This window comes from Gavia stellata, chromosome 15 (genome assembly GCF_030936135.1).
Source record: "Gavia stellata isolate bGavSte3 chromosome 15, bGavSte3.hap2, whole genome shotgun sequence".
Lineage (NCBI taxonomy): Eukaryota > Metazoa > Chordata > Aves > Gaviiformes > Gaviidae > Gavia > Gavia stellata.
In genome coordinates this window covers 3,198,326-3,223,209 of record NC_082608.1, presented here as the reverse complement: position 1 = coordinate 3,223,209, position 24,884 = coordinate 3,198,326, and the positions used below count along the sequence as shown (strand labels likewise).

At 39.9% G+C, this 24,884-nt stretch overlaps 1 protein-coding gene across 1 annotated transcript; it reads right to left on the bottom strand.

Annotated features, from left to right (window-relative positions):
* Window positions 1-242: 242 nt before the first annotated feature.
* On the bottom strand, window positions 243-24,521 carry MBTPS1 (membrane bound transcription factor peptidase, site 1). Its single transcript, XM_059824685.1, has 22 exons — window positions 24,120-24,521; window positions 22,675-22,932; window positions 22,048-22,251; window positions 21,559-21,669; window positions 20,165-20,274; window positions 19,658-19,774; window positions 18,606-18,673; window positions 17,888-17,990; window positions 16,976-17,127; window positions 15,923-16,084; window positions 15,197-15,341; window positions 13,956-14,144; window positions 13,196-13,368; window positions 12,078-12,193; window positions 9,914-10,070; window positions 8,946-9,070; window positions 7,843-7,920; window positions 5,919-6,059; window positions 3,466-3,597; window positions 2,816-2,942; window positions 2,012-2,142; window positions 243-999 (listed from the first exon to the last, which is right to left on the bottom strand). The coding sequence occupies exons 1-22, from the start codon at window positions 24,304-24,306 to the stop codon at window positions 803-805; spliced, it is 3,183 nt and encodes a 1,060-aa protein (XP_059680668.1). The 5' UTR covers window positions 24,307-24,521; the 3' UTR covers window positions 243-802.
* Window positions 24,522-24,884: the final 363 nt, after the last annotated feature.

Sequence of the window (24,884 nt, the reverse complement as noted above, 5' to 3'; positions counted from 1 at the left end):
AGGGCGAGCACTGTTTGTACGACTGCGCCGTTAAAGCTCCAAAGAAAAGTCTGCAGCTTGGGATGCTGCTGTTAAGATACAGGGGGGAAGAGGGGGAGACATGAAAATTTTCCCAACAACTTGCTCTCTATGACTGGCAGTGGCAAGAAGAGCCATCTAGCACATTGTTTTAGCTTCATATAGATAACATATTTATTGAAAATCTGCTTCACCAACAATGGTGAAATCATGACCAAAAATTACAAAACATCATGGTAGTTGGCTTTATAAAAATAAACTGCAGGAGTACGCCTCACCGATTTGTACTGGTCTCTCTCGCCCCCTCCCTCCTTTAATGGTGTACGTTATACTCTTCAGCGTAATACCGTTCTAGAAAATTGCATTCCATCCAAAAAAATGCACATGTTTTTCCTTAGCAGAGGTCCTTAAAGTGACTTTTCCCCCCGCCCTCCCCAACAATAAATATAGAAAATAGCCTCTAAACAAATAAATTTTAGTTTGGTCAGCTTAAAAAAAAGGTCCGTTTTCCCCCTCTTGGGATATGTAGTGACTAAGCAGCCATTTAAACAGTATTCAAGTCTTTGGTGGCTTCGGCTGCTTAAAGCTGCAGTTTTTATGTACAGATGATCAACTGAGGTCCTTTTTTTTTTTTTCTCTCTCCAGAAACCAAAGACTATGAGATGATGTCAGGTGTGAATTACCAGTACAATCAGTGCCGCGTTCGCTGCACCTTCACTGGGAGTGATCGATCGCCCAGGAAAGCAACCGGTAAAAGGAGGTCATCTTTGGCAAGCGAGAGCTTTCACACAGAAGGCGTCTTTGGTGGATGAACCTGTTGCATAAGCTGCGGTCGTTTCACTCGTGGTTTCCGTCTCTTTGGCCTGCTCTTCGCTTTGTTGATCTGCACCACAAAGAACGCCAGAACTACCATGGCACCAAGAAAAGCAAAGACTGGAATCGTCTGTCCTACGTCCTGGTTGTACCGGCCCGGCATTATACCTAGAAAGGCAAAGAGGTTTGGAAGCGACTAGTGACCGCGTGAGCTACGAAGTCTTTGCAGTGTTAACGTTATCTACCAAAACGATCCGATGGTAACTCCTGTTCGAAGATGAAACAGCTATTAATCAGATTACAATTCAGACAGGAAGATTAATGACTGCAGACCGCTTAGCGAAAATAAGACAGGATGCTGATGTTACAGAAAAGCACCAGCATTTCCACCTTGACCTATTTGGGCACGTGCAAGTGTAACTCAGATTTCCTCTGCAACAACAATCTTCTCCATTAGAAGAGAGATGCAAATGCTTCACCATAATTTTACCACTAAGTAATTTCTATAAATCACACCAAATCCGATGCCATGAGGAAAGTGATTTTATGCTTGCTCCAGAGACTGCGCACATGCACTGTGAGGACGAGCTATGGAATCAAACCCTTCCTTTTTACAGCAGCTCAGCCTGGGAAAAGTGCGTGCGTGAGGCTTTCAGACTACTTCCAGCTGGGCCTGCAGTGCCAAGCTTGTACAGGAGAGCAGCTCGCCATTAGACTGAAAGCTGTTTCAAGTGCTTTACGTCATTTGTTAGTGTAACACCTTGCCCAAAGCACCGTTCAGACAAACTCTTCTGAACTCTGCTTTTGCGCACTCACAAAAGGAATTTTAATTAGCAGGAGGTATCTAGCCACAGCTCCCAAGGACAGGGGCTGCTGCTGACACCCGGCGGTCTGAACAGCACCAAAACAAACCTCAACTACCCAAAAAGCACCCGCCAAAATCTTCCTCCCAGTATGTCAGCATGCTTTCTTCTGAATAAACTATTCCTATGCAAAAATATTTCTCTTGGTCTTCATCAGTCAGCCTTTTACAACACAGCCATACTATTACTTGCATGTTTTTCACAACTGAAAATAAACACATGGTTTCTTTTCTGGCTGCACGGTGATTTTTTTTTTTTTTCAAAACTTACACAAAAAGGAAAGCAAAACAGCAACTTTCAGACTTTTCAGTATTTACCTCCAGGAATATCCCATGCTCCACTTTCTCCAGGGGACAATGGTCTCACTTGGGGTCGGTTCTGTCGAAAACTGGGCAGAGCCACTTTATCAAGGTCAATTGACAGTAACTTTTGATGTTTCCAAAGGTTGCTAGAAGAAATTTAAAGACAGAGGTGTCTGCCCATTTACTTCAGTAATGCAAGGAACACAGAGAAAGTGACAGCTGGAACCTACAAATAAGTCACTAGTTTGGACCCAAATGATAATCCGATCCGCTCTTTCAAGGTCTGCAGTTTGCAGGCCTCCAAAGTTAAAGTCAGACACCACAGGGACACGCTTAGATTGGCAACTATTTACTAACAACTCTCTTGCACGCAGACTACCAAAAGTTACCATTAGCAGCTCAGCAGACAAGTATGGGCTATACGCTGACGCATTTTCCTTCAAGTGACGGACAAATGATACAACAAAAGGCAGACTTAGGCGAGCTGTCCAAGAAGCTGCTTCAGAAAACTATTTCAAAGGCATGCAGTGACGATGGATTTAAGCAAGACCATTCACTCTAAGTTGGGATCACTCAATCACAACAGTGAATTGACTTATGAAGCTATTTTTAAAATCCCCCAGTTCCGTAGTGTAGCTATAAGGTGAGTCAGAATTATTCACTGAAGAGGGATTAATCATTATTTCCTCTTTGCAATCTGGTATTTCTCTAGGAAAGGCATTCCAGCTGTCCCTTGCAAAAGCAGATAGAACAAATAATTTTTCTGCTTAACTCAAAAGCAAGACTTCTTGTGTAACTATAAGAAAGACGTATACTAACCTGGGGGCAGTTTCATTCAAAGGCTGTGGTTTGGCCCAGGACAGGTGAGGACAAGCAGGAAGGGACCGGGGTTTAGGGTCTCCCAAGTGAGCCTCGAGCACCTTTGAGTATCGATGCAAATGGTTACCTGCAACTCACAGCAGAGGCAGACTGTGTTACCGAAAGACCGGTAGGATAAGAGTTACCGACATTTGCCTCCGGCTAAACAGAGCTGCTGTAAAACCAGGAGCTCTTTATAGTAATGATGACTCATAGCTAAATCTCGGTTGAATTAACCACAGGGTACCTTACAAAACAGGAAGACGGTGCACCTACAATGGTGGGTAATCCAACTTTTGCTGGCAGCACGTGAGACAAGACTGAGTGCTTTACACACGCTCCATTGCTAGCAACTAGAATGCTCCCTAGCAGAACTAGGTATCTGAAAATTCCTACTCTACAAACAGAATGTTTTCTTTAGTCGAATCACAACTATATCATGACAAATCCCTACAGTAAGTGCTCTCTTCTAGTAAAACAAGAGAACATTGTAGAGCTCACACCAAACTAACCTTACTGGCATGTAACTCAAGGGGTCTGCCTGTGTATTCCTAAATTCCACCCTGACACTCCCTCAGTTGTGGGCTCCGCTTGATAATTAAGGCTCTCACCTTCCATCCGCTCAGGGAGAGAGTAGCCTGCTCCTGACGGTGGTCGCTGTCTGTTTTCGGAATGGCTGAGACTTGGCGGTGTCACCCCGTAAGAAGTGTACTGCAGGAGGGCATCCAGGAGCCAAAAGCAATCTGTGGAATTCATAGCCCCAAGCCCCGAAACAAAATATGCATTACGCCACATCTAAAACGGCTTCTCTTTCTGCAGATAGGTTAGGAAGGATATAATGACATTTAGAAGTACAATCACTTTTTCTGGCTCGTTATTCTCTTTTTGAAGTTCTACGCCCAATTTCAGAAATCTGCAGCTTTCAATACCTCCCCCCCAGTACATAAACACAAAAATAATCTGTTCAGTCTTAAAATATCTTCTCTTGTGTACCACATCAGGCTCTTTTGGCGAGTAGGACATAAAACAACAGGACTCAAATATGGGAATTCCAGGTTGTGCAAGGCCATCTAAAAATTACAAAGTTTTTTTGTGTGGAAACACAGGAAGCTCAGAGCTTCTGATATAATTTTTAAGAGGGAAACAGAGAACCAACTATTTTTTCAAAAGGACAAAATAAATACCTTGCAAAGAAAAGTAAGAACAAGGTAGTATTTTCAGTGGAAAGTTACGACTCATTTGCTTTCCCAAGCTTAAAAAAATAAACAAACAAAGGAAAGGGAAAGGTTCTGGCTACCTCCCAGCTAAAGCAAAAGCAGCACCTACAGCAGCTGTGGTACAGACCAGGCTGGGAATCAATCACAGAATCAGAATCACAGAATCACTAAGGTTGGAAAAGACCTGTAAGATCATCAACACGATATACTTGATCGTGGTTTCCCTTTGCACTTCAACAGCACGTGAACCCTCATTTTGATTCTCTCCTGAATTCTCTCTACTACCTTAATCCAGCGCTACCCCTAACGAACAAGCAGTCCAGCTACTTAACATCACAATTCTCTCCAACTTCCATTTGCAGGAGTATGATAATGCCTTATCAACCATTTCCACCACACAGCAAACTATTTTTCTCAGAACTTCTCCCCCCGGGAACAGTTGGCTGGGAATGGGAATTAATCTTTATAATCCTGGTGTCCCTAAAACCCCCACCTTTGATTTTTAAAGAGGTCAATCAGATTTTAAGGATTTATATTCACAAATGTTAGGAATTTACCTCAGTTAAAGCCACCGATGTCTCTGCAGGAGACATAGCTCCTGGTTCACAACTTAAAAGCTAATTTTAAAGGATTTCTTTAGAGCCTTCCACTTTTTCTTGCTTCACAGGTCACAGTGAATTTAACAGCATTAGGGAGGTCACAAAGCATCGTTTTCTATTACTTAATTTAAAGCTATGTATCTTCTCTTATGCTACATGCTTTCAATAACCTACAGGAAGCACACAAGGCAGCGGTATGTTGGTGTTACGGCACCTCACTGGAAACCACCCAAAGACAGGTAAGTAGAAACCAGAGAACTTTCAAAGAAAAATAAAATGTTTGGGAGAGAAAGAAATGAGCTACAGATGGAGAACTCCCTTAGGCAGTAAGTTCCTTTAAACTTAAATAAATTGGGAAAGGGATGGATTACATAACCCAATATTTTAAAATGTTGGTGACAAAAGCTTAAAAAATTATAAATGTACTTTTCATCACAAAAGGAAAATTCAGGTTAAACATCACATTCAGTAGAAATGCAGAAAAAGACCTCACATATGGAATTATCTTCAGCCTCTCGAGCCACAGATGTACCAGCTTGTGCTTTACATGTCATGAGAAACCAAATCAATCTCTTAAAAATTTTAAAAGTCAGATGAGACAAAGTGCTAGAAAAAGGTTTTATAAAGACCATTCACACAGGCAGAATGGCTTCTCTGAGAGTCACAGAAACCACACGCACACACAACTCACACACCTGCTACCTAGAGTTGCAAACAAACACTTTGAAAACCCAAACAGAAATTCTTACTTTCTGACATATTTACACCAGCTGGTTTGTGTCAAAGTAGAATAACCTGAAAATAGTAATGCACAACTGAAATGTTGAACATTACCGTATATCCTCACAGGAAACATTGCAAAGGGAATGAGGCACGCTGATGTGAAAACTCAAATGACAAAATCCATTGTAATACATAAACATTCTGAAAATGCAACTGGGGAAAAAAAAACACACACCAAAACCAGTCCCCAAAGCTTGTGGAACAGAAAAATAGGCATGTGGCCTGGGGGAGGAGGGGGGGAATGCTCCCATCTATCAGAGGGCTATTTAATGTGGGGCACTCTTTTGTTGTAATTGCACCTTACAGCATTTTCAGTATTGCTCTGCAGAATTGTGATTAATCCCCAGTTAGGAATATTTAGAGAGTCCCTAGAAAACAGCTACTTCTGATGGGAGCTGTAAAAACCCCACAGGGCAGCTGTCAGCTTAAGACAATAATTCTTCCTGCATGTCAAAGCTTACACACCTTTCTGTCGATGGCTGTCATCCAAGCAATTAGAGTCACCGTATAAAACAATTCTGCCACCGCCTTCCGAAGGAACTTGGTAAAGTCCCAAAATAGGGACATTTTCAATTACAGCAGTCTCCTGTTTTAGAACTTCAAGACCTAAAGCAAAGCAGAAATAAATTTCATAGCCTGCAAAGCATCAACATCAATTTACCTGTAGGTCGACACAGTCTACATTGCAAACTTACAAGCGCAGCTATGTCACACTCTTCTTGTGTGAAAAGAAGAACGTTTTGCATTTATGCAATATGTTTTCAAAAACCCCATAATGATAAAAACAAAACTGCTCCAAGACCCTGATTATGAATTTTCCTACTGATACTAATGTTTTTCTTTCTTGGGTGGAGAAGCAGAAAAAGACCTCACAAACTGGATTATCCTACTTTCTCGAATGAAAAATCCTAATATTTTCAGCAACAGGTTTAAAATCAAAACGATCTGCCTTACAAATCGCTTTATGTTGGTTTAGTCCTTCTGCAGAATTCTACAGGACACAGTAACTTAAGAATCAGCCATCACAGTGCACACTGGTCTTTGCCAACTTACTTTGCTGCCATGCCTACCTATTCCTATAAGTAAATCTACTACGGAACTAACAAAAGAGAATAGAGACATTCCATGAAATACAACATCTGTCTCTCTGTGAGCAGCAGCTGCAAGACAAAGGCTTTGATTGAACTTGTTTAAAGCAGCCACTCAGGGGAAGCCCATTTTAAAGACTGCTGGGCTTACATCTCTCTGCAACTCTGCAGTTAGCAGTTACCCTTGCACTTCGTCAGTTCAGCTTTCAGTCCAGGAACAAAGAAAAGTATTGTTTTGTAAGGATACCTAAGCCAAGAAAAAAAAAGAAAAAAGGAAAAAGAAGCTCAAGTGAGTTTTCCCACCTTCCCCCCAGCTGTAACCTTTGGCAAATTTTACTCCCTCCTCACCCCAGCTGCTCTTTGAACCGGCAGGCAGAGCCAGTTTTCAGTACATGCAGCCCTGCCATGGTTCAGAGATCTGCTTCTCAGGCTTTTCTGAAACACTTGTACCAATACTGTAAAGAGTTATTTTTGAAGGAGTATTATTTAAAGGCCTGCCTCCAAAAGCCCTGCAAGCATCCAAACAATAAACTGGCAACCTAAAAGACATGTTTGTGAGATATTTACAATTATAACTGAGGTAATTGATGAACAGAAAAGATGAAAAAAGCACAGGAACCTTCCCAGTATGAATGGGTATGTGCAGCAAAACCCAGAGGACACCTGGCTATCAACCGGCCATTTGTATCTTACAAATCCATCCAATCATTTTATCTCCTGTAAACTGAAAGCTGTAATAAACAGCAGGAGGGAAAACAGCCCGATTCATGAAGGAACTAGAGTGAAGTGTAGAAAGCTGGTTTTAGGTTAAAGGTTTCCCGCCCCTAACACCCATTTCAAAAAACAAAATAAGACAAATTTCAAATGCTAAGTATTTAGTCTCCTTTACCTGAGACACTGTCTTTACATAGCAGAAGCAAAACACAGAGCTCTTTTGCTTCATGAATTGCAATGAAAAGCATGCAACAGAGAAAGCAGGTCTAGCAGGCTACTTGTCAAACTGACATTCTCTCTCTCTTTCTCCCCCCTCCCTGCAGACGTGTTTACATACAGCAAACATAATAAAAGACTGCATATATACACTTGGATATTGCTGTACTGTATAAAAACAGCGTACAGAGTCGTATTGCAGCTGCCTGTTAGGCATCCAACTGCATGTTCTAGGCAAAATGAAAAAATACCTACTCTATCAATGTGTTTTAAAATTCATTGTTTTCACACCTTTAGACTTTGTAACTTTGCTTGTGCACCAACTGCGAAGTTCTACTTAAAACACAGAAAAAAGACAAGGAAGCACATACCTTGATCCTTAAAAGTCTGTGCAATGACAATGCCATCTTCTGGAAACTTTGCAATACTGCATCCTGATGCATAATTCACTGAAAGACATCACAAAACTGCAGTTTAGGCTAAAAATGACACTCCCTCCCTTCCCATCATATTTCAGTGAGCTGTTAAAACAAGCACAGAAGAAAATATTCCCAGAAACACTGCTCTGAATTTGCATATTTTGACCAATATAATATGTGTATTCACAGCAAAGGCACTTCTAAGCACAGCTTTCGCAGGTTCACCTTTACATATTGCTTTCAAACCTTTCCATTTAAGAGACTGACATTATCTTTTTAAAACTGAAAAGGTTAATCAAATGCCATGAGAAATGCAGTATTTCACACTAACAGTCATTATTTATACTACAGAGAACCCGTCTCCTTCAATCAACGCTGGTGAGCATACAGAGACCTCAGCATTGGTGCCTTCTCTTTTCACATAAATGTTCCAAACGAACCGGTCAGAAGACAGATTTGGAAACAACGCTTGAAAACATCAAGTGACTTGGTCAGATAAAAAGAAAGACTGTCTAGACCTAGAAAGTCTGAAAACAGTAAGGTCACAGACCTGTGGCCTAACCACGTAGTCTGAATTTGAAACCAATCAACCATACTCATTTCAGAGGGAACAACCCAAAAGATCACAAGAACGGGAATTTACAAAACATCTCAGGATGTTGTGATGCACGTCTAAATTAGCGTATTCCAAGGAAAAAGTCCCCATCGATTTTCTTACTCTAAAATTTCAAATTTCCACGTAATTGCAAAATTAAAACCAAAGGCTTCATCTTAGCAACTAATATTTATAGTCCAGCCGAATACAGAAACACCCCAACAATACTCTGCAAAGTACGGCATCTGGAATGCAAGCCTAAACGGAGGACGTTCATTATCTGGGCTGAAAATTTTTCACACATAATCTATGAAGGAAGTAATCATTTAAGCATGCTTATGAGACTCTTTTCACTGAATTTGAGTGGTTCCCTTGACGCTCACTCAATCTCATTCTTACAGAAAACTATTTTCCAAACAACACACTGTAGCCTGCGTAGGCAATGGACTCCAGTACTCACTTTCATGATTTGCCATGGTAAAATCGCCTTCGTACAGCCCATCGCTAAAGGCCATACTCCAGACAGAAAGCAGATCGTTGAGAGCTGGTATATTAGCACCTCCAGTATCAGGCATCCACCACTGTCTATAAAAATTACAGCGTAACACAGTTCATTAGTACACAGAATGTACTCCTAGAGTTTGTGTAACGAAAAGACAGATGTCTTCCCACATGCAGACTTGTTCAAAGTCACTTCAATAACGAACTACATCTGAAAGCCTTATTTATCTCCAGGGGCATGTGAGCAGCTGTCGCTCTGACACCAATGCTTCTGAGCAAAAGTTAAGTAGTACTAATGTAAACTTCTCAGTGCATTCCAGTTCCATGGAAAACTTTAATTTGCTAGAAAGAAATTCAGTCTTACGCTCTTTGTTTGGCTAAGATGAGGCAAAAATGATGATCATGTCATTTGCTTCTCCTTTTTCTAATGAAGCAAAACGTTACTTGCTCACAAACTGCCAAACAGATCTTTCTAGCTTAACAGTAACAGAATACAGGCTGACAACTATAGTAATTATGAGGGTCTTTATCACCATTGATGATATTAGCATATTTCTCTTCATACGATACACTGGAACAATTTCAATAATGGGTGCACAACCTGGCGATTCTGTTTACAGCCCACATTTTCTTTCTGTTCTGCCTCCCCATAAGTGAAAATATAACCACTTCTCTTTGTTTGTCAGTCTCCCATTTCTTATTTCTTTTCATTGTAAATGTTTTTCCGGGCTTTAAAAGATTACATTACCAAGGGGGCCTTTGCAATCAGCTTAACATCGGATTTGCTCTTCAGGTAGTCCCTTCTTACAGGCAGCATGCAAGCACTAAAGTACAGCATATCACATGTGGTATTTTTTAGGGTAATACATGCATAAAATGCCAATTCGATGGCATTTTATTTCCCAAAGAACTGACACAAATCAGTACCTTGTGTTTTCATCATAAAACTTGACTTTTCTCATCACAGATGTGTTGTACCAGTCACTAAACACTATAAGTGAAAGTCCGTTATCAACATCCCTCCTCAGCTTGGTGATCTCTTCGGGAAAATACTCTTCCTCACTGTCCACCATCAGTAAAGTCCCTGTGTGTAAAAAAAAAAAAACAAGAGTTCACCAGGCTGTTCACTGTAATGTTACCGCTATTCGCGCAACCTGTGCAAAAATCAACACAAGCACACATTTTGTATATCTGGTCCACGTGCCCTGCTCTGGCAGCTCACCTAAAGAAGTAACATTTAAGGATCAGAAATAGAAGACAATTCCGTTTATAAATGTGTCCAAAAATTAGTTTGGCAGCATAGCCTGCTTTTCAAGGGTGTTACTTACGACTCGTGCTTGTGTGGTCTCATGAACTGAATGCCTGCGTATGTCAGGTGTATATTTTGCAGTTTGGTCTCACTTAAATGCTCCATAAACGGAGCCAAACTGTAGCAGAAGAGGACAATCAAGAGATTCACTGCTGATCCAAACTAAAGTGCTACTGTAGATGCACCCCAGACAGAAGGTTTGTCACTGCTCCAATTCTAAAAGGTACTCCGCTCACTACTGCAGATTTGCAGTCAGGTAGACAACAATTATTCTGAAACTTGGTTTGATTCAGACCTTGAAAACTACAGCTGCATTTTAGTAGACCTGACTGAAATGCCATTGCCACTTTCATATAACCCTCTCCCGCTCCTGTGAACAGGCAAGCACAACCTTCTCTGCATCACTGAAAAACACAACCAGAAAAATATACTTCTATTCCCTGAAAATATGTTTATGCTTTTAGATTGCTTCTAAACATCACATCATTTTGTTTCTTCACTTTCTGACTGCCCAGAGAGGTGCTGGAATTTCCATCCTCAGAGACAATGCAAATCTTGACAGAACAATACCCTGAGCAATCTGATCAAGCACCGATGCTTGCCCCACATCTCAGTCCCTTGCAACCGAGCCAATTCTACAAGTCCAGGCAGTCTGTGTTTGGAAAGCCTTCTGATACAGATCCTGCAGAAACCATGTTAATGACACGGACGATGGGACAGTGCACCCTCACCAAGTTTGCAGACAACACAAGCTAGGGAGAAGTGGTAGATGGACCACAGATCGCTGCGTTTTTTGCCCCTCGCTTCTTCCCATTGAAGAAACTCTGGAAGCCCAACAAACTATTAATCAAATGAGGTACAACGTGATGGTGAATCAGAAGAGAGAGAAGTCACCTAATGCTGCTCCCTATCAACTATAAAACCAGCAGTCTCAGAAGAGAAACTATTTTGTTATTATTTTAAGGGCTACCATTTCTGTATCCAGTTGCACATCCACTGAACTCAAAAAGCAGTGGTGCAATATTTACTGAAGAATCAAGATAAACAAAACATTACTACTGACAATGTTTCCAGATCTAGGTGATTGTCAGGAGAATGCACCCTCACTTTACAGTCCACTGAAGAACACTGCAGCCCAAAAGAGAAGAGGGTCTTGTTGCAGCATGTCATAGTTAAATAGAGGGGCATACTGGAGCAGAAAAGAGCATGGACTGCCCGGCAAATCTATCAAATCTCATTCCTGATGAACGCGAAAGGAACAAGCCACATACTACTTTGCTATTGCATATGGTTGAACGGAATACTTTCCCCACTCTCTTATCTATCCACAAAGATCAATGTTTTAAAATGCTGCTGCTGAGGGGAAAAAAAAAAACCACCAACAACCAAACAGAATGGACACTTTTGGTTTTAGTCTGCTATTCACGTCATGCTTCATTTTGACTGTGCCAAAATCTTTTCGCAAACACAGGTCTGTCTTTGCTGGACAGCATACAGAGGGACTTTTAACGCAGTCAGAGGTGGGCCTTCCCTCTCATTTTTTCATGATAAGGATAGAAAACTGTACTAATTCTACTAGACTCCCAAGTGAGCTTCTGCAGTGACACTTTACACAACTAAGTATCACCATATAAATAATAAATACACCCACTGTTGTAGTATTTTTCTACTACCATGAGAATTTTTCTTTGCGTCCCCACAACGTTTTTGGTATTCCACAAACGAGGCCATTTTAGGAAGAAGTTAACAGTATGGAGAATAAGGCAATTAACTCATGCTTACCATACTGACTTGCATCAAAACATGTAAACGGGGAACCAAGAACCTCAACAAAGTACCCCATGCTCCTTAGGTGCTGGTACATGTCCCTGAAGTTTGTGTGGATATGGTCACCATTCCTTAGGAAAAGAGAAAAGTGCTGAAGACATTTAAAACTGGCAAGCAGAAATCTGATTTAAATCCTCTAACTATAGATTACTTCCTAGTTCCCTTTCTAAAAGGTCCAGTTTTTTCAAATGATAACCTGTAGTTTTTTAATGCATCATCTCCTCTTTGCAAAATTCTTCACAAACCACACTGTTTCCGAGTGCTACAGAGAAGAGTTAGTTATACAGGCAAAGCTAGAGACTGCGTATGTTCCTTACAAAGCACAATTCTACGTGTTTGCATCACACCACAGAGAAACACTGCTGCATTAAACCCACATGCTCTTCATGGGACTTCTTCCTCACAAAAGAGCCAGTAAGAGCAGTTTTAACTACCAACTGGAAGAAGCACACAGGACCACCTGTAAATAATTGCTGAAACTCAGCAGAGAGTTCCTGTCCATTTGCTGTACCTGCATGCTCCAAGTAGCTTTCCAAAAGCCTATGTCTTGGTCACTGACCCAATTAATCCTCACTTATACAGTGTTGCACGATACTTCCTATGGTTTCCCTCTCCACCTATGAAAGGCAACAGGTCAGCTGAGCCTCTCCCTGCTTTGAAGACACTCTCCCTCAACAGACAAGGGGTTTCTTCTTTAGCATTCAGTCTTTCAAATTTCTCATAGTTTTTTGATAAGCGAATGCTGAAGTGGCTAATAAAGTGCCCCCCTTAACTTCCTGGGAGAAATTAGGGTGAAAAAGAAAAATGCCACACTCTGAAAGCCAAACAAAAGTCTCTGTGTCTTTAATGTGCATTTCAAAAGCTTTTCATTTCATGTGAATAAAACCATAGGGCACAAAAAAAATCCTGCACCAAAAGCATGCAGAGTCCAAGTGCTTTTCACAGATTTCTTAGAAAAAATAATCCCATGCCACACTGAAAAAGGCCAAAGCTCTCTGGCATTCAGTAAAGTTATCCTGTATCATTAACACACAATCAAGAAATACTGATTTAATAGAACCTGAGATAAATACCAATCTAACGGATCATTCTTCATCCTCAAATTATCCCTGGGGAAGTATCCTGGTGGATAACGGAGATTATGATATTGATCCCAAAGGACTCGCTTACTACGAGGTGGAGTAGGAATAATCTTCACTTTTATTGGAAGCTTCACCGTTGAAGTCTGCTCTGCACCATTCTTAGACTGAAGGACAGAACAAACTACAGTGAAATCCTTTTTCCCCACAGGAACATTCACCAGTTAACTGTGGATTGTAAAAGACCAAAAAAATGGAGGTATCAAATCTACTTTTTGTCACCAGTACCAGCTCTGGAGACAAAGAGGTGACTTTTGCCTTAAATCACCATAATATTTTTTTCTGCACTCAACAGTTCATATTTATGCTCAGAATGTAAAATATGTTACAACTGTGATTTGGTTCAATCATTCAAAACCTTAAATTAAGGGAACAATTAAGCACAGTCCTAGAAGAAATATATTTAAGTAATCTCTTTTTCAAAACACATTACTTAGAATCCACAATAAACAAATGAAATCATGAAGTCGGTCTCAAAGAGAGGTTTTCTGATTCTAAAGCGTATCCAATTAGCAGGTTAATCCTGCTCTCAACTATAAAGATCATTATTTGTACTCTTCAATTTCCTGACCCCAATCTAACTTATGCTTCAAATGATGGGACAACAGCAACCCCTTAAAAAGAAGGTATTTGTATATTGGGAAGCAGTTTTAATAATTATTAACACAGAAAAACCAAAATGCACAGAACTTACTTCATTTTCTGCAGGGGATGATACTGTGATCATAACATGACCTTGAGCAATGCCTTCCCAAGATGCTGCTTTTTTTGCTACAGAGATGGAAATTGCTAAGTATCCAGACCAAGGCCACAACACAGGGGAATAGGAGAAAGCCACTTCGATATTATCCCCATTTTGGGGGAGATAGGGTTGCCAGTCTGGCTGTGAAATGAAGAATACAGAACATTGGTAAAACAGTATTTGCAGTCACTCATTTTTGCACACACAGCCCTCTTCCTCTGCACAAAGAAATAACAAATCTTAGCTCTTCTGAAGATTACCTCAAATTTAAAAATGTCCACAAAGCCCAAAAGGTTGGTGTTCTGTCAATGAATCAACCTAATCATGACAGCCTTAATGATCCGACTATAGGCTTTTCAGAGGCAGGACTCTCAAAGAAGCTATCTGAATAGCATGCTGCCTAAGCGCATCTGTTTTAACGTTTTGGGGTCCTGTGCAAAAATGTACTGGTAAGAAGAGAAAATTTCCTTTTGGTACCAAAGAGAGCTATCACTATAACAGATGCAGGCAAATTACATCAGCTGTGTCTGAGTATTACCATAAGCTAATGATGTTGGATAAGAGCTTCAATGCCCTTCAATGTAAGCTTAAATCTAGAACAGACTTCAGGATTCACACCAAAATCCTGAAATTAAGCTCATTTATATTGGCTAGAATTTTGGGATAGGTGCCTTATTTAACTTGTATCAATTCCCAAACCTGTTCTGCAGTTAAACTTACTTAAAGCTTAATTAAAAAAAAATTAAAAACCTCCCACGTCAACCAACCAACATTACTGGTGTGAAAGAACAGGTTTTGCAGCACGCCTTGGTAAACCAATACATTCAGGTCGTTCTGACCCATGGAAGAGGCGTGATTTATAATGGCAGAAAAAAAAAAGATGAGGAAAGTCCATCCAGAAGATTTTAAATGCTATCAGAGAATACAAGGAAATCTCTAAGTACCTGTCAGTCCAAACTGGTTTTACAAAGATAAAACGCTACACGCCCCTGAAACCTTGAAAACTTGCAGACAACTCATGTTGACAAATCTTACTAATCTGGGCGCGTCCTTTAAAATCAAACATTTTGCATCTCTTGCTCTCAGCAGTAAGAAATCTGATTTGTTCTATGAAATCTGTAGGTAAAATAGTCTTTTCTGGGAAACTTTTAGAAACATGAATAGTCAGGACTTGGAACAATGTTAAGTCTTACCTTGTCTACAATTCTCCCAGTGACCCCCATACCATTAAGGATAGTAACATTAACAATGGTTGGCATTCCTCCATAATATATGGGCTGAGAGCAATAGGGCCACATGTAGGGACATTCCGTCAAGTCAATATAACTTGGACTCAAACTACAGCAGGATGGAGGAGATAAAATTTTTAAAAAATAAATCGATAAACAGAAGAAGAACATGCCACTATACATAACCATGAAAAAATTACAGCTAAAACACACCAGTCATAGTTACTATATCAAGCTCTCGCCTCGCTTCCCAAATCTGCCCCAAAATCTTCTTCCCTCCTCCTCTAATCTTTTTTTTAAATTTTAAGTTTTGTGAAAAGATTTTCACGCACAAAAAAATAAACTTTTCAGCACAGTGAGAATGTTCTTATTCTCAAAAGTTAAAATTTAAGTCCTTTTCCATTGTGCTCTAGGATACATTATTCATAACATCTGAGGCTAGAAGAGAAAGTAGATTTAGCTCTCAGAGACACTTCATCCCCTACACTGCTATAACTTAGGCAGAAAATACATTGACTTTTCATCCGTTCTCCTGTCAAAATTCATGCTTCAGGATAACGTAAGATCTGTGCAAGTTCTCTTTGTTGCATAAGCATAGATTGCTTAACTGAGTTACACATGCATCACCTGCTCTCTTAAAAGAAATACAGATTACAGTGTATCATTGATTAATTAAGGATTAAAATTAACCTGGCCTGTGGTTTATAGCTGTTGAGGATCTGATAAGCTCTCAGAAGATCCAACTTGCCATGTCCTTGCTCAAACATGTTGACTCCAGGAAGTCTACGTGCTGATGCAATAAGTGCCTGCTTCATACTGGCTGGATTCACCATTTCACGCTTCTGAACTGTGCTGAAATAAGAAGCAATAAATCACATTAGGTGGCCTTTATTCCAGTGTCTAGCTAGTCCCGTTTACCATTCTGCCTTAACTGTCATTTGATTTAAAGAAAATGCAATCAAAAATCAGGTTGCTGTGAGCAACATCTACAGTTCATGTTTGTCTATTATTACTTCATTTCTCATTGGAACAGCTGAAGAAAAGTGAAAATTTTCTGACACATTTCTCTTAAAAACTAACGTTACAGGAATTTTTCTCCTTACAATGTGCTCCATGACCAGCAGTCATTACAATCAGGGCAGTATCTTTAGATGCTAAATAAAATACTCTGAAAAATCAAAGCCTCTGTAACCGGAAACTTGCTGGTATGTTTCACAACATGACTATTCCGGGGGGAAAAATAGCTTTGTTGTTCAATGAAAAACGCACCATTTTATGGAGGAAATACGATGATGACTTTGAATTTTTGGCATAAGTGTTTTTCAAATAAAGGTTCATCTCATCCTTATGTAGTAGCAATGACAAACACAAAGTACAGACTTGCAACTCCTACCTTCCCTTCAAGTTCGTCAGTTGCAACAGATGACTTACGCAACCGGATAACAGCCATAAAACCCTAAATCCTATAAAATTTACAAGTACTTAGATAATTATCTGCTACAGGTGCCTACTTTGAGCAGCTGCTCTTCTACAACACAACTGCCAGAAGCTCAGCAATTCAAAATGGTTAAAAAATGGGACAAAATTACTTTGTAGTACTGTTTTCCCTAGTTATACTTTTAAAGATGTAACTATTATTCAAAAGAGTTCTCAAGTTTTTCCCAGGGAATTTAGAGGTAGTCAGACAAGGTAATGTCTCAGGCAGAATCGGTATCCTTTTAGAGACTGTTATTTAAGACTTACCTTACTAACAAGGTAACAGCACCTGCCACCACAGGAGACGCTACACTTGTCCCAGAGAGAGAGCGGCATCCACCTTTCATACCAGAACCTCTCACTCCAGAGCCATAAGTAACAATATCAGGCTTCACTCTACCATAACCTCCAGGCAGCTCCTGTGAAAGAAAACGGATGGATTATTGCCCTAATACATAATGAACACTCATTGCTTCACTTGGGCATTTAAACTAACTGTAGGTCATCCAGAAGTAAAATAATCAACTAAATTAGCTGAGGTTCAGCATCACGGAATAGCAAGTAACACCTAAAGAAGGACTCAAGCTGTTTATGGCAGGTTCTCAGTGTTTCAACATCAACATTACTGCTGATTACTCTAGCGTCTATGCTAAGCATGAAACCACTGACTAAATGATAATCGCACTATTACCTGACTAATGAATGAGATGCAGCAAAACAGAAACAGATAATAGTCCCCTTAATCAAGATCACAATGCAATCTCATCTGAAATCATGTGTGCAGACCTCAGTTCAACAGGCAAGTAAGTACGATGTTACAGTAGCACCTGGAAATCCTAGGATTTTTAAACTGAAGGAAGGAAGGACAAGAGCAGGCGTTCATTTTTGCAGATTTAACCACACAGGCAAGTCCTCACCGTAAATTGAAAGGTACTGGACATTTTACAAGTACATCAAGAATGTACACAGTGGTCAAGATTAATGATGAGAAACCCTGCAAAGGACATGAAGCTTCTTGCTTAAAGGCTTACAATCTCTATTCTGATCTTTGATGAAATCTTTTAGCACTGGTTACTCCACACACACCATCTGCATAGGATTACCCCTGCAAAAAAAGCTCCCTTTACAAGGCCCGTATTTTGGCTGCAAATGTGGCTGGCCATAGTCGAAGTATCTTACCCAAGTGGTCATTCCCCTAGAGGAAAAGCGAGCTATATTATCTTCAAAGTCAATGCCACCTACTCCAATCACATCCATCTGGTCAGCAGGGTTATTGAGAGTCCTAGAACAAGTAGGGAGATAGGAAGACCAAAAAAAACCAAAACCCAAAAGACACAGTCGTAAGTTTATCCTAATAATGGACATGCCATCATCAGATTTTTGTCAGACACTCTTTTTAACCTCCACAGAAAAAATTTTGGTCCTACCTGATACAGTTACACTTTACCAGCTAGAGAAACTTTTCAGGCAGTTAGTAACTCAGTAACTACAAAACCATGTATTTTGAAGACAAAACAAAATCTATTTTTAGGCATTTATTTTAGAAATATACCGCAAATCGTTCTGGCTTGATCCCTTCTATATTCCTTAAGCCCAAGATCACTACCCAAAGATGTTTGCTCACACAAACAGGGAAATGTCAGCTGGAAGTACTGCCATTCTTCTTTTACTGACTTTCCACTGTTTCAATGAAAAATATTTAGCTAAGTACTTCACGAACTGCTGTACTACTACAGCAAGTGAAAAGACAGGGGAAAGAGGGAGTTTAACTTGAGTCACTTTCTATAAACAGATTACAGAAAAAAGCAGGAGGAAAAACTTCCTGACTAAGCACAACTTCTTCCAAAAACATGTAACAACAAATTTGCTTTTCTTTGAAGTGGTTATTGAAACTTACCCATACAAAGGGCCATCATTGCCAATAGCAGAGACCATGATGACGTTGTTAGCCGTCAGTTCCCATACCTACAAAACCAAAAATGTTTACAGTAAGGCTCTGCCACCAAAAAAGACACTTTTCTAACAAACGTACACTCCATGGGGCCTGACATAAGCAAATGATTAGTCCAACCCCTCTTTCTTACTGAGACTTATAAAATACATCTCAATGATATATTCAGTATTAAGCTCCAAACTTTCTTAAGGTTATGTGACCAATAACCCAGCCTCGACAGCGACACTCCTGATAGTGCACTGCAGATGCTGAAGTCAAGTTATTCCAAGTCCCCTCTAGTAATACTCTCGGGAAAGTAGTGAAATCATTGTCTAACTAAATTTCAATGCAGGTTATCATAAAAAAAAAAAAGGAAAAATTTCTATGCCTCAAATCCCTTAACTACCCTTTACAAAGAAAGATTTTATCCTTTTTTAGAATGTAAATTAAATCACTTAGTGCTTCTGAAGGACAGATCAACAGTTCAGGGAACCGTGACATTTACAAAGACAAAAACCTAATTCTGTCTTATCCTGAAACAAATTTCTTATCACATAGCCGAATCAACTACCTGTACTTGTTACCTATTTGCTCTTAAACAATTTGCTGCTAAATTCACGCTATCCATATTTTTACCATGAAATAAATTAACCATGCAGAGATTTAAAAAAAAAGGCAAGGGTGGATTTCAGTTAAGCTTCTCTATTAAGGGCCCACTTAGTTGCCTGCTTGGGAGTCACGCTTCCTAGCAGTACATACAGCATTTTGTAAAAGGGCATGCTTCCACAGCTCTGTGAATATTTGGGTTGTGTTTGGGTTTTTTTTAAATCTGTTCCTTAAATATATTTCCAAAAGCCTGTACACTGTATGAAATTTCTCGCATGCAAATTAAACTCCACAGAAACTGTTCGCAGCACCAGAACCTGTCAACAGTTGTGGCAAATAAGTAGCTCTGCAAGTCCGGCATTCATGTGAGGGATATAAACACCATGACCACTTTATTTCCTCCTACTAACCTTGTCAACAAACGGATGATCCATGAAGTCTGGCCCACCAATACTTAGATTCAATACATCTATCTTCTTTAAAATTGCGTAATTAAAGGCATCCAGAAACCAAGAAGTATATGATACCTACGTAAGAAAAAGGGGAAAAAAACCCTATCGTTGGAAAATCCAGTAATTCCATGACCATACAGACTTCAGACAGAGAGGAGAAACGACAACAAAATAAAGCAGAAAAGTGACAGCCGTCTCCTACTATTTCTAGTGCTCAGTACATTTGAGTGATTGCTCCAACACTATACAGATCAGACTTCCACACATTATTTCTGAAAAATATACCAGATTTGGAAACTGTAAGACATCTTGTAGTAAGTCTCTTTTAAACAGAAAGACGCATCCTTCTCACTTATCGAAGAAAATATGTCAACTTTTACAAGTACTTGCAATATTCCCAAAGGAAAGAATTAGTACAGCATTAATCTGGAAAGGCAGAAATTGAAACACATGTAAAATAGCTACCTGATTATTGGTGAACACTCTAAAAATGTGCAGTTCTGCATTTGGAGCAAATCCCTGACATTCTCTCATGCTGGCTATCACTCCTGCTACAAACGTCCCATGGCCTAAACCTATCACAGGGAGAAGGAAACAAAATAAGCTGTTAGAAGACAAACATTGTCAAGGATTTGTACTGTTAAACACCGCCTATACCAAAAACCACATCAATCTAACAGTCTTTACAACAAACTGCAAACACTGGGTTCTGTCCCAGTCTTCTTGAATCATATTTTGCTGCTGGGTTCAGGGGAGCCAGAATTTCCAGCCCTGTATAGTCAGACAACCAGCTGATGAAACTGAGTGATACGCTCTCCAGTCTACCCGCTCCTGATCGCTACCAATGAAATCAAGAGCCACACAAAGCAATCATGAGAGAAAAAGGTTATTTTTGGAAAGTGCAAGTCACAAGGCCAACTTATTTTTATGTAAACTTCTTCAAAGATTTTTATCCTCACTCTGCAATAACCGTATTTTGTTAAGGATGAAAAATGAGACAAGAAAACAATTTTTTTCCTCTCCTCAAAAAATGATTTAGCTTTTGCTTTATGGGACCGCCTGCATTATATTTCTGTACTCCAAATCTGCCTGTCCACCAACCATCTGGGCACAGGTGCTGCAATGCAAAGAAATACTACATATGATGCAGGTGCACACAAGACTGAGCAAGATATACATATACCTTGAAGTCTAAAGAGATTAAACTGCCAGCTGATTCACTGACCCAGACCATATGAAGTTAACAACCTGTGAAAGTATACGGTCAGGGCAAGTTAGGGTCGACATATGAAAAAGGAACAGAAACATACTGCAGAAAATAAAAAGTTCTTTGGAACATTGATGGGCATGAGCCAGCACAGTGTTTGTTGATGAAAACTATACAGATTAGAAAAAGCTTACAGGAAGCTGCCAAAACTCTGATTAGTTTAGGACTACACAGTGAAGAAGGAAACTGCTCTCTCATACATATGGAAATATGTATGCACTGTGAAACAGCAGAATACATAAAAAGGAACAGGAAAGAAAGAGTTTTGTGGGGTTTGCTCTCACCTCCACCTACTCTGACAATGTACTTATGCCTGCATAATGTCTTCTTGCCCTGACATTTTTCAAAAACTATGATGAAACACCACATATGATTCAAAGGAGACTTACGCAACACCCTCCTGGAACCTTAATACTCTTTGTAGAATTTAGTATGAGTACAAAGTGCTCAGGACACTGCAAAATTAAGCTTACAATTGCAAGATACACAGTTTCAACAGATGTTAGCACCACAGCAGCAACAGCAGTTTTACAATGGAAAACAGAACACGCCAGCATCAGGAATAGTTGGACAATTGTGCACAGTAACTCACCGTCATCCAAGGTTCTCTCGTTAGTCCAGTTTGTTCTCTCCTTTACGTTTTTGAAATGTGGATGTTTCTCACTCAGACCAGTGTCAAACACCGCTACTCTTACACCAGCACCTGTAATAGAAAAGCATTGCTTTTTCTGATTCAGCTTCATAGCAAATCTATTCTATCAAGTTAAAGAAAATGTTTCTGTTTAATGTAGCATGCAATTTACAAACTCAGTAAGTTACAGATTTTAAAGAAAACTCATATTCCAATGCAGCAATTCAACCAAGATCATAAATATGACCAATTTCTCTTAAGTGCAGTACACACACACACAGAAGAGCGCTCCATAAGTGTACAGTGCATCTCAAAACAAAGTATTTCTCAATCTTTCCAGAACTGGCACCCAGTGAGAGATTAACACATAGGAGCCAATTAGCCTTTCCTTACACTTCACTTGTTTTTTCAAAGAAGGTAATTGTTCTAAGCCAACAGACAAAAGCATACCTGTGTAACCCATCTGCCAGAGGACATCTGCCTGCAAGGTCTGAGCAACCTGGCGTGGGATAGCCCTCAGCAAACGCCTGCTGGAGTGTCGACCTGTTGCATGCCAGAAGCCAGAGCCTAAAGAAAGACTTGCTCTTCTCAAGGGACGAGATGACTGCCATTTTTGAGTCCATCTGGTTTCACTGCAGTGCAACATTGGATCAGCTGTGGTGATGAAGAATGAAGAAAAGAAAACACAGTATGAGGAAAACCATAAAAGATTAGCTTTTTATGCAAATATACACATCATATTGTTAAAAAAAAAAATTCAGACGAGTGAGTATCCATTCTCTCTGATTGAAATCAGTAAAAGCTTCCATTTTATCTACCCGGGATATAGTGGTTCATAGTCTCTGTTAACTGACTGCTGCAAAAGGACTGTTTCTACTTTGCAGATGGAGTCGTTACCAAGCTTTAGCAAAGGTATGACAAGACCCTGATAATTTTTTAGGCAAAAGACTAGATTTCTGCAAATTAAAAAAAAGCTGTAGGGCACTTCCCATTTGTGTAATGCTAAGCTGATGGTCTGAAATAAGGCTAAGACTCGTCCAAAGCAGATCTCATGCAACCACACAGAAAATTACTTACACTCCGAATATTGGAGCGATCGGAAGACTTTCCGCTGAGGTGTTACACGCTTGATGTTTGGATGATCTTCCAGTGTCAGTACTCCATCTTTCTGTTTCTCATTGATTTGAATAACTTCAAAATCACTAGGATAGTCACTGGCTGGGTTGTTGCGAGGTACAATCCTCCAGTTCTCGATATCACTATTTTTTAGTGCACTTGAAATAAATTTACTTCTAGCTTTAGCTGTGAAGTATCCATTAAAAGCCACAATATACTCTGGAACAAGAGCACAACTTATCAGAACTGATGTTTAAGCAGCTTACGCACGCGTTCACATCGCAAAGATCCAAATACTTCTTTTTTTCTTTATCCAGAACAAATAATCACAATTTGAGGCACTTTTGTGTTGCTTTTAGAAATCTGCAATTTATTTCTGCACTACATAATGCTTTTTTGTTTTTCATCAGAAAAGCTGCAAAATATGATAAAAACCTTTGAAAGGATGGCAGAATTGTAAATATCATGGAAAGGTGAAACCATGTGGGGGGAGCAGGGGAGAGGGAACAGACTTACTGTTACATCCAGCAGTACAAACTGCTTGATATGCCAATTCAATTCTTCTTGAAATGTATGATTCAAAGAATCTAGCCTCTACACAGTATTGAGTTTTGGAGCAAATTACCGACACCAACTACAAAACGCACAGGGAACAAAGCCGCTCCCAGCTGTCCAGTCCTTGATCTGCATCAGTGATTTGTGAGCGGACCTCAGCCCCAGCACACACCACCGCATTCACCACAGTAAGTCTTTGGTTAACTATGCACAGAAATGTCACTACTGACACCCTGCCTGTAAGCACCCAGGCACACGCACAGCTTCACTGTGGGAATATTATGGGTACCTGAAGCGGTAAGTGGACACAGGGTCAAGGCATCCTACTACCATCCTTTGCCATCTCAGCAGTGAGATCTGCCTCACTTTGCCTTTCATCTGCCCCCTTCACAATTATCTTTGCCATTTTTCCACACATGTATTATCGCTTCCAAACTTTTTCTTGGACAAACCCACAGAGCTTTCTTGCCTTTCTCACCCCTTCAAGGCCCACCTGTGGTTACATTTCATAAAAGAGCCTCAACCATACCACTGGCCGGGTCGAAACAAACAGCTACTAAACACCCCAAAGTGACCAAACTTGCCCACCTGAGCCTTCACACTCCATTTTCACTTTTAACATCCTCTTTATTTCCCCCTTGCTTCCTTCTCTTGTTTTTTGAATCTTGTCTCCAGTTAAACCAAGAACCTTTGAAAAAATCTGTTTCTCTTTTTGAGAATAGAGAATTTAGCAGACTATATGCTTCTACAGAAACTCTGAATGTTACAATTGCACAGACACCACAAATCAGCAACATACGCTTGAACTTCTCATGGATATTTTTTTTTTTTACTGCTTAACTCTTTATTACCATGCTCCACGACTGTCGAAGTGAATTCCACTTTCAAAGTAAGGCGAGAACATCCAGGACATATGTGAGCCTCATGAGAGGAATTCCCTAGTCTGGTACCGAAGTGTTTTTTGCCACAGAGTAAAATAACAACCAGAACAAACCAGATGTTTGCAAACTTCATGGTCATAGAAGAAAATGGTTTCATTCCAAAAATTCCATATATTCAAATCACAACTTTCTTCTTTATAAACTAGTTCATTTTTGTTTCAGTAAACGTTGCTTTCACTGTGCTGATCAACTGGATATTCTTAAAGCTGTGTCCAAAATAAGCAGAGATTTCATGGTCTTTTGAGGTAAAGCCTAATAAACAGGCTCATTTCTTTCTACGCTTCTTCTCCATTTTGTATTAAAGGATTCGCTCACTCAGGATGTGGTAGCTGAGTCCTGTACTCCATTTCTGATGGCAAAGTTAACTCCCTAGAAGATTTAGCAAAACTGATTGCAAGCCAACCTGTAAGGCAGGGCAACATAGAAAATAATTAGATTCACGTTTGTGCAACTGTATAACCTAAAAATCACAAAAGATAAGACACCTTTGGCACTTAGTATTAGAAATAATAAGGAAAAAGTTGTTCATATGTTTCATTCAGTAATCTTTCACAAACGCTCAAGTCTCTTCCTTGCTCGCACCAGAGCACGTGTGGAACACTCAGGTATTAACCTGACAATAGAACACGCAATGATGACAACCAGACTCTACAACCCTTTGTGTAAGGGGAGCAA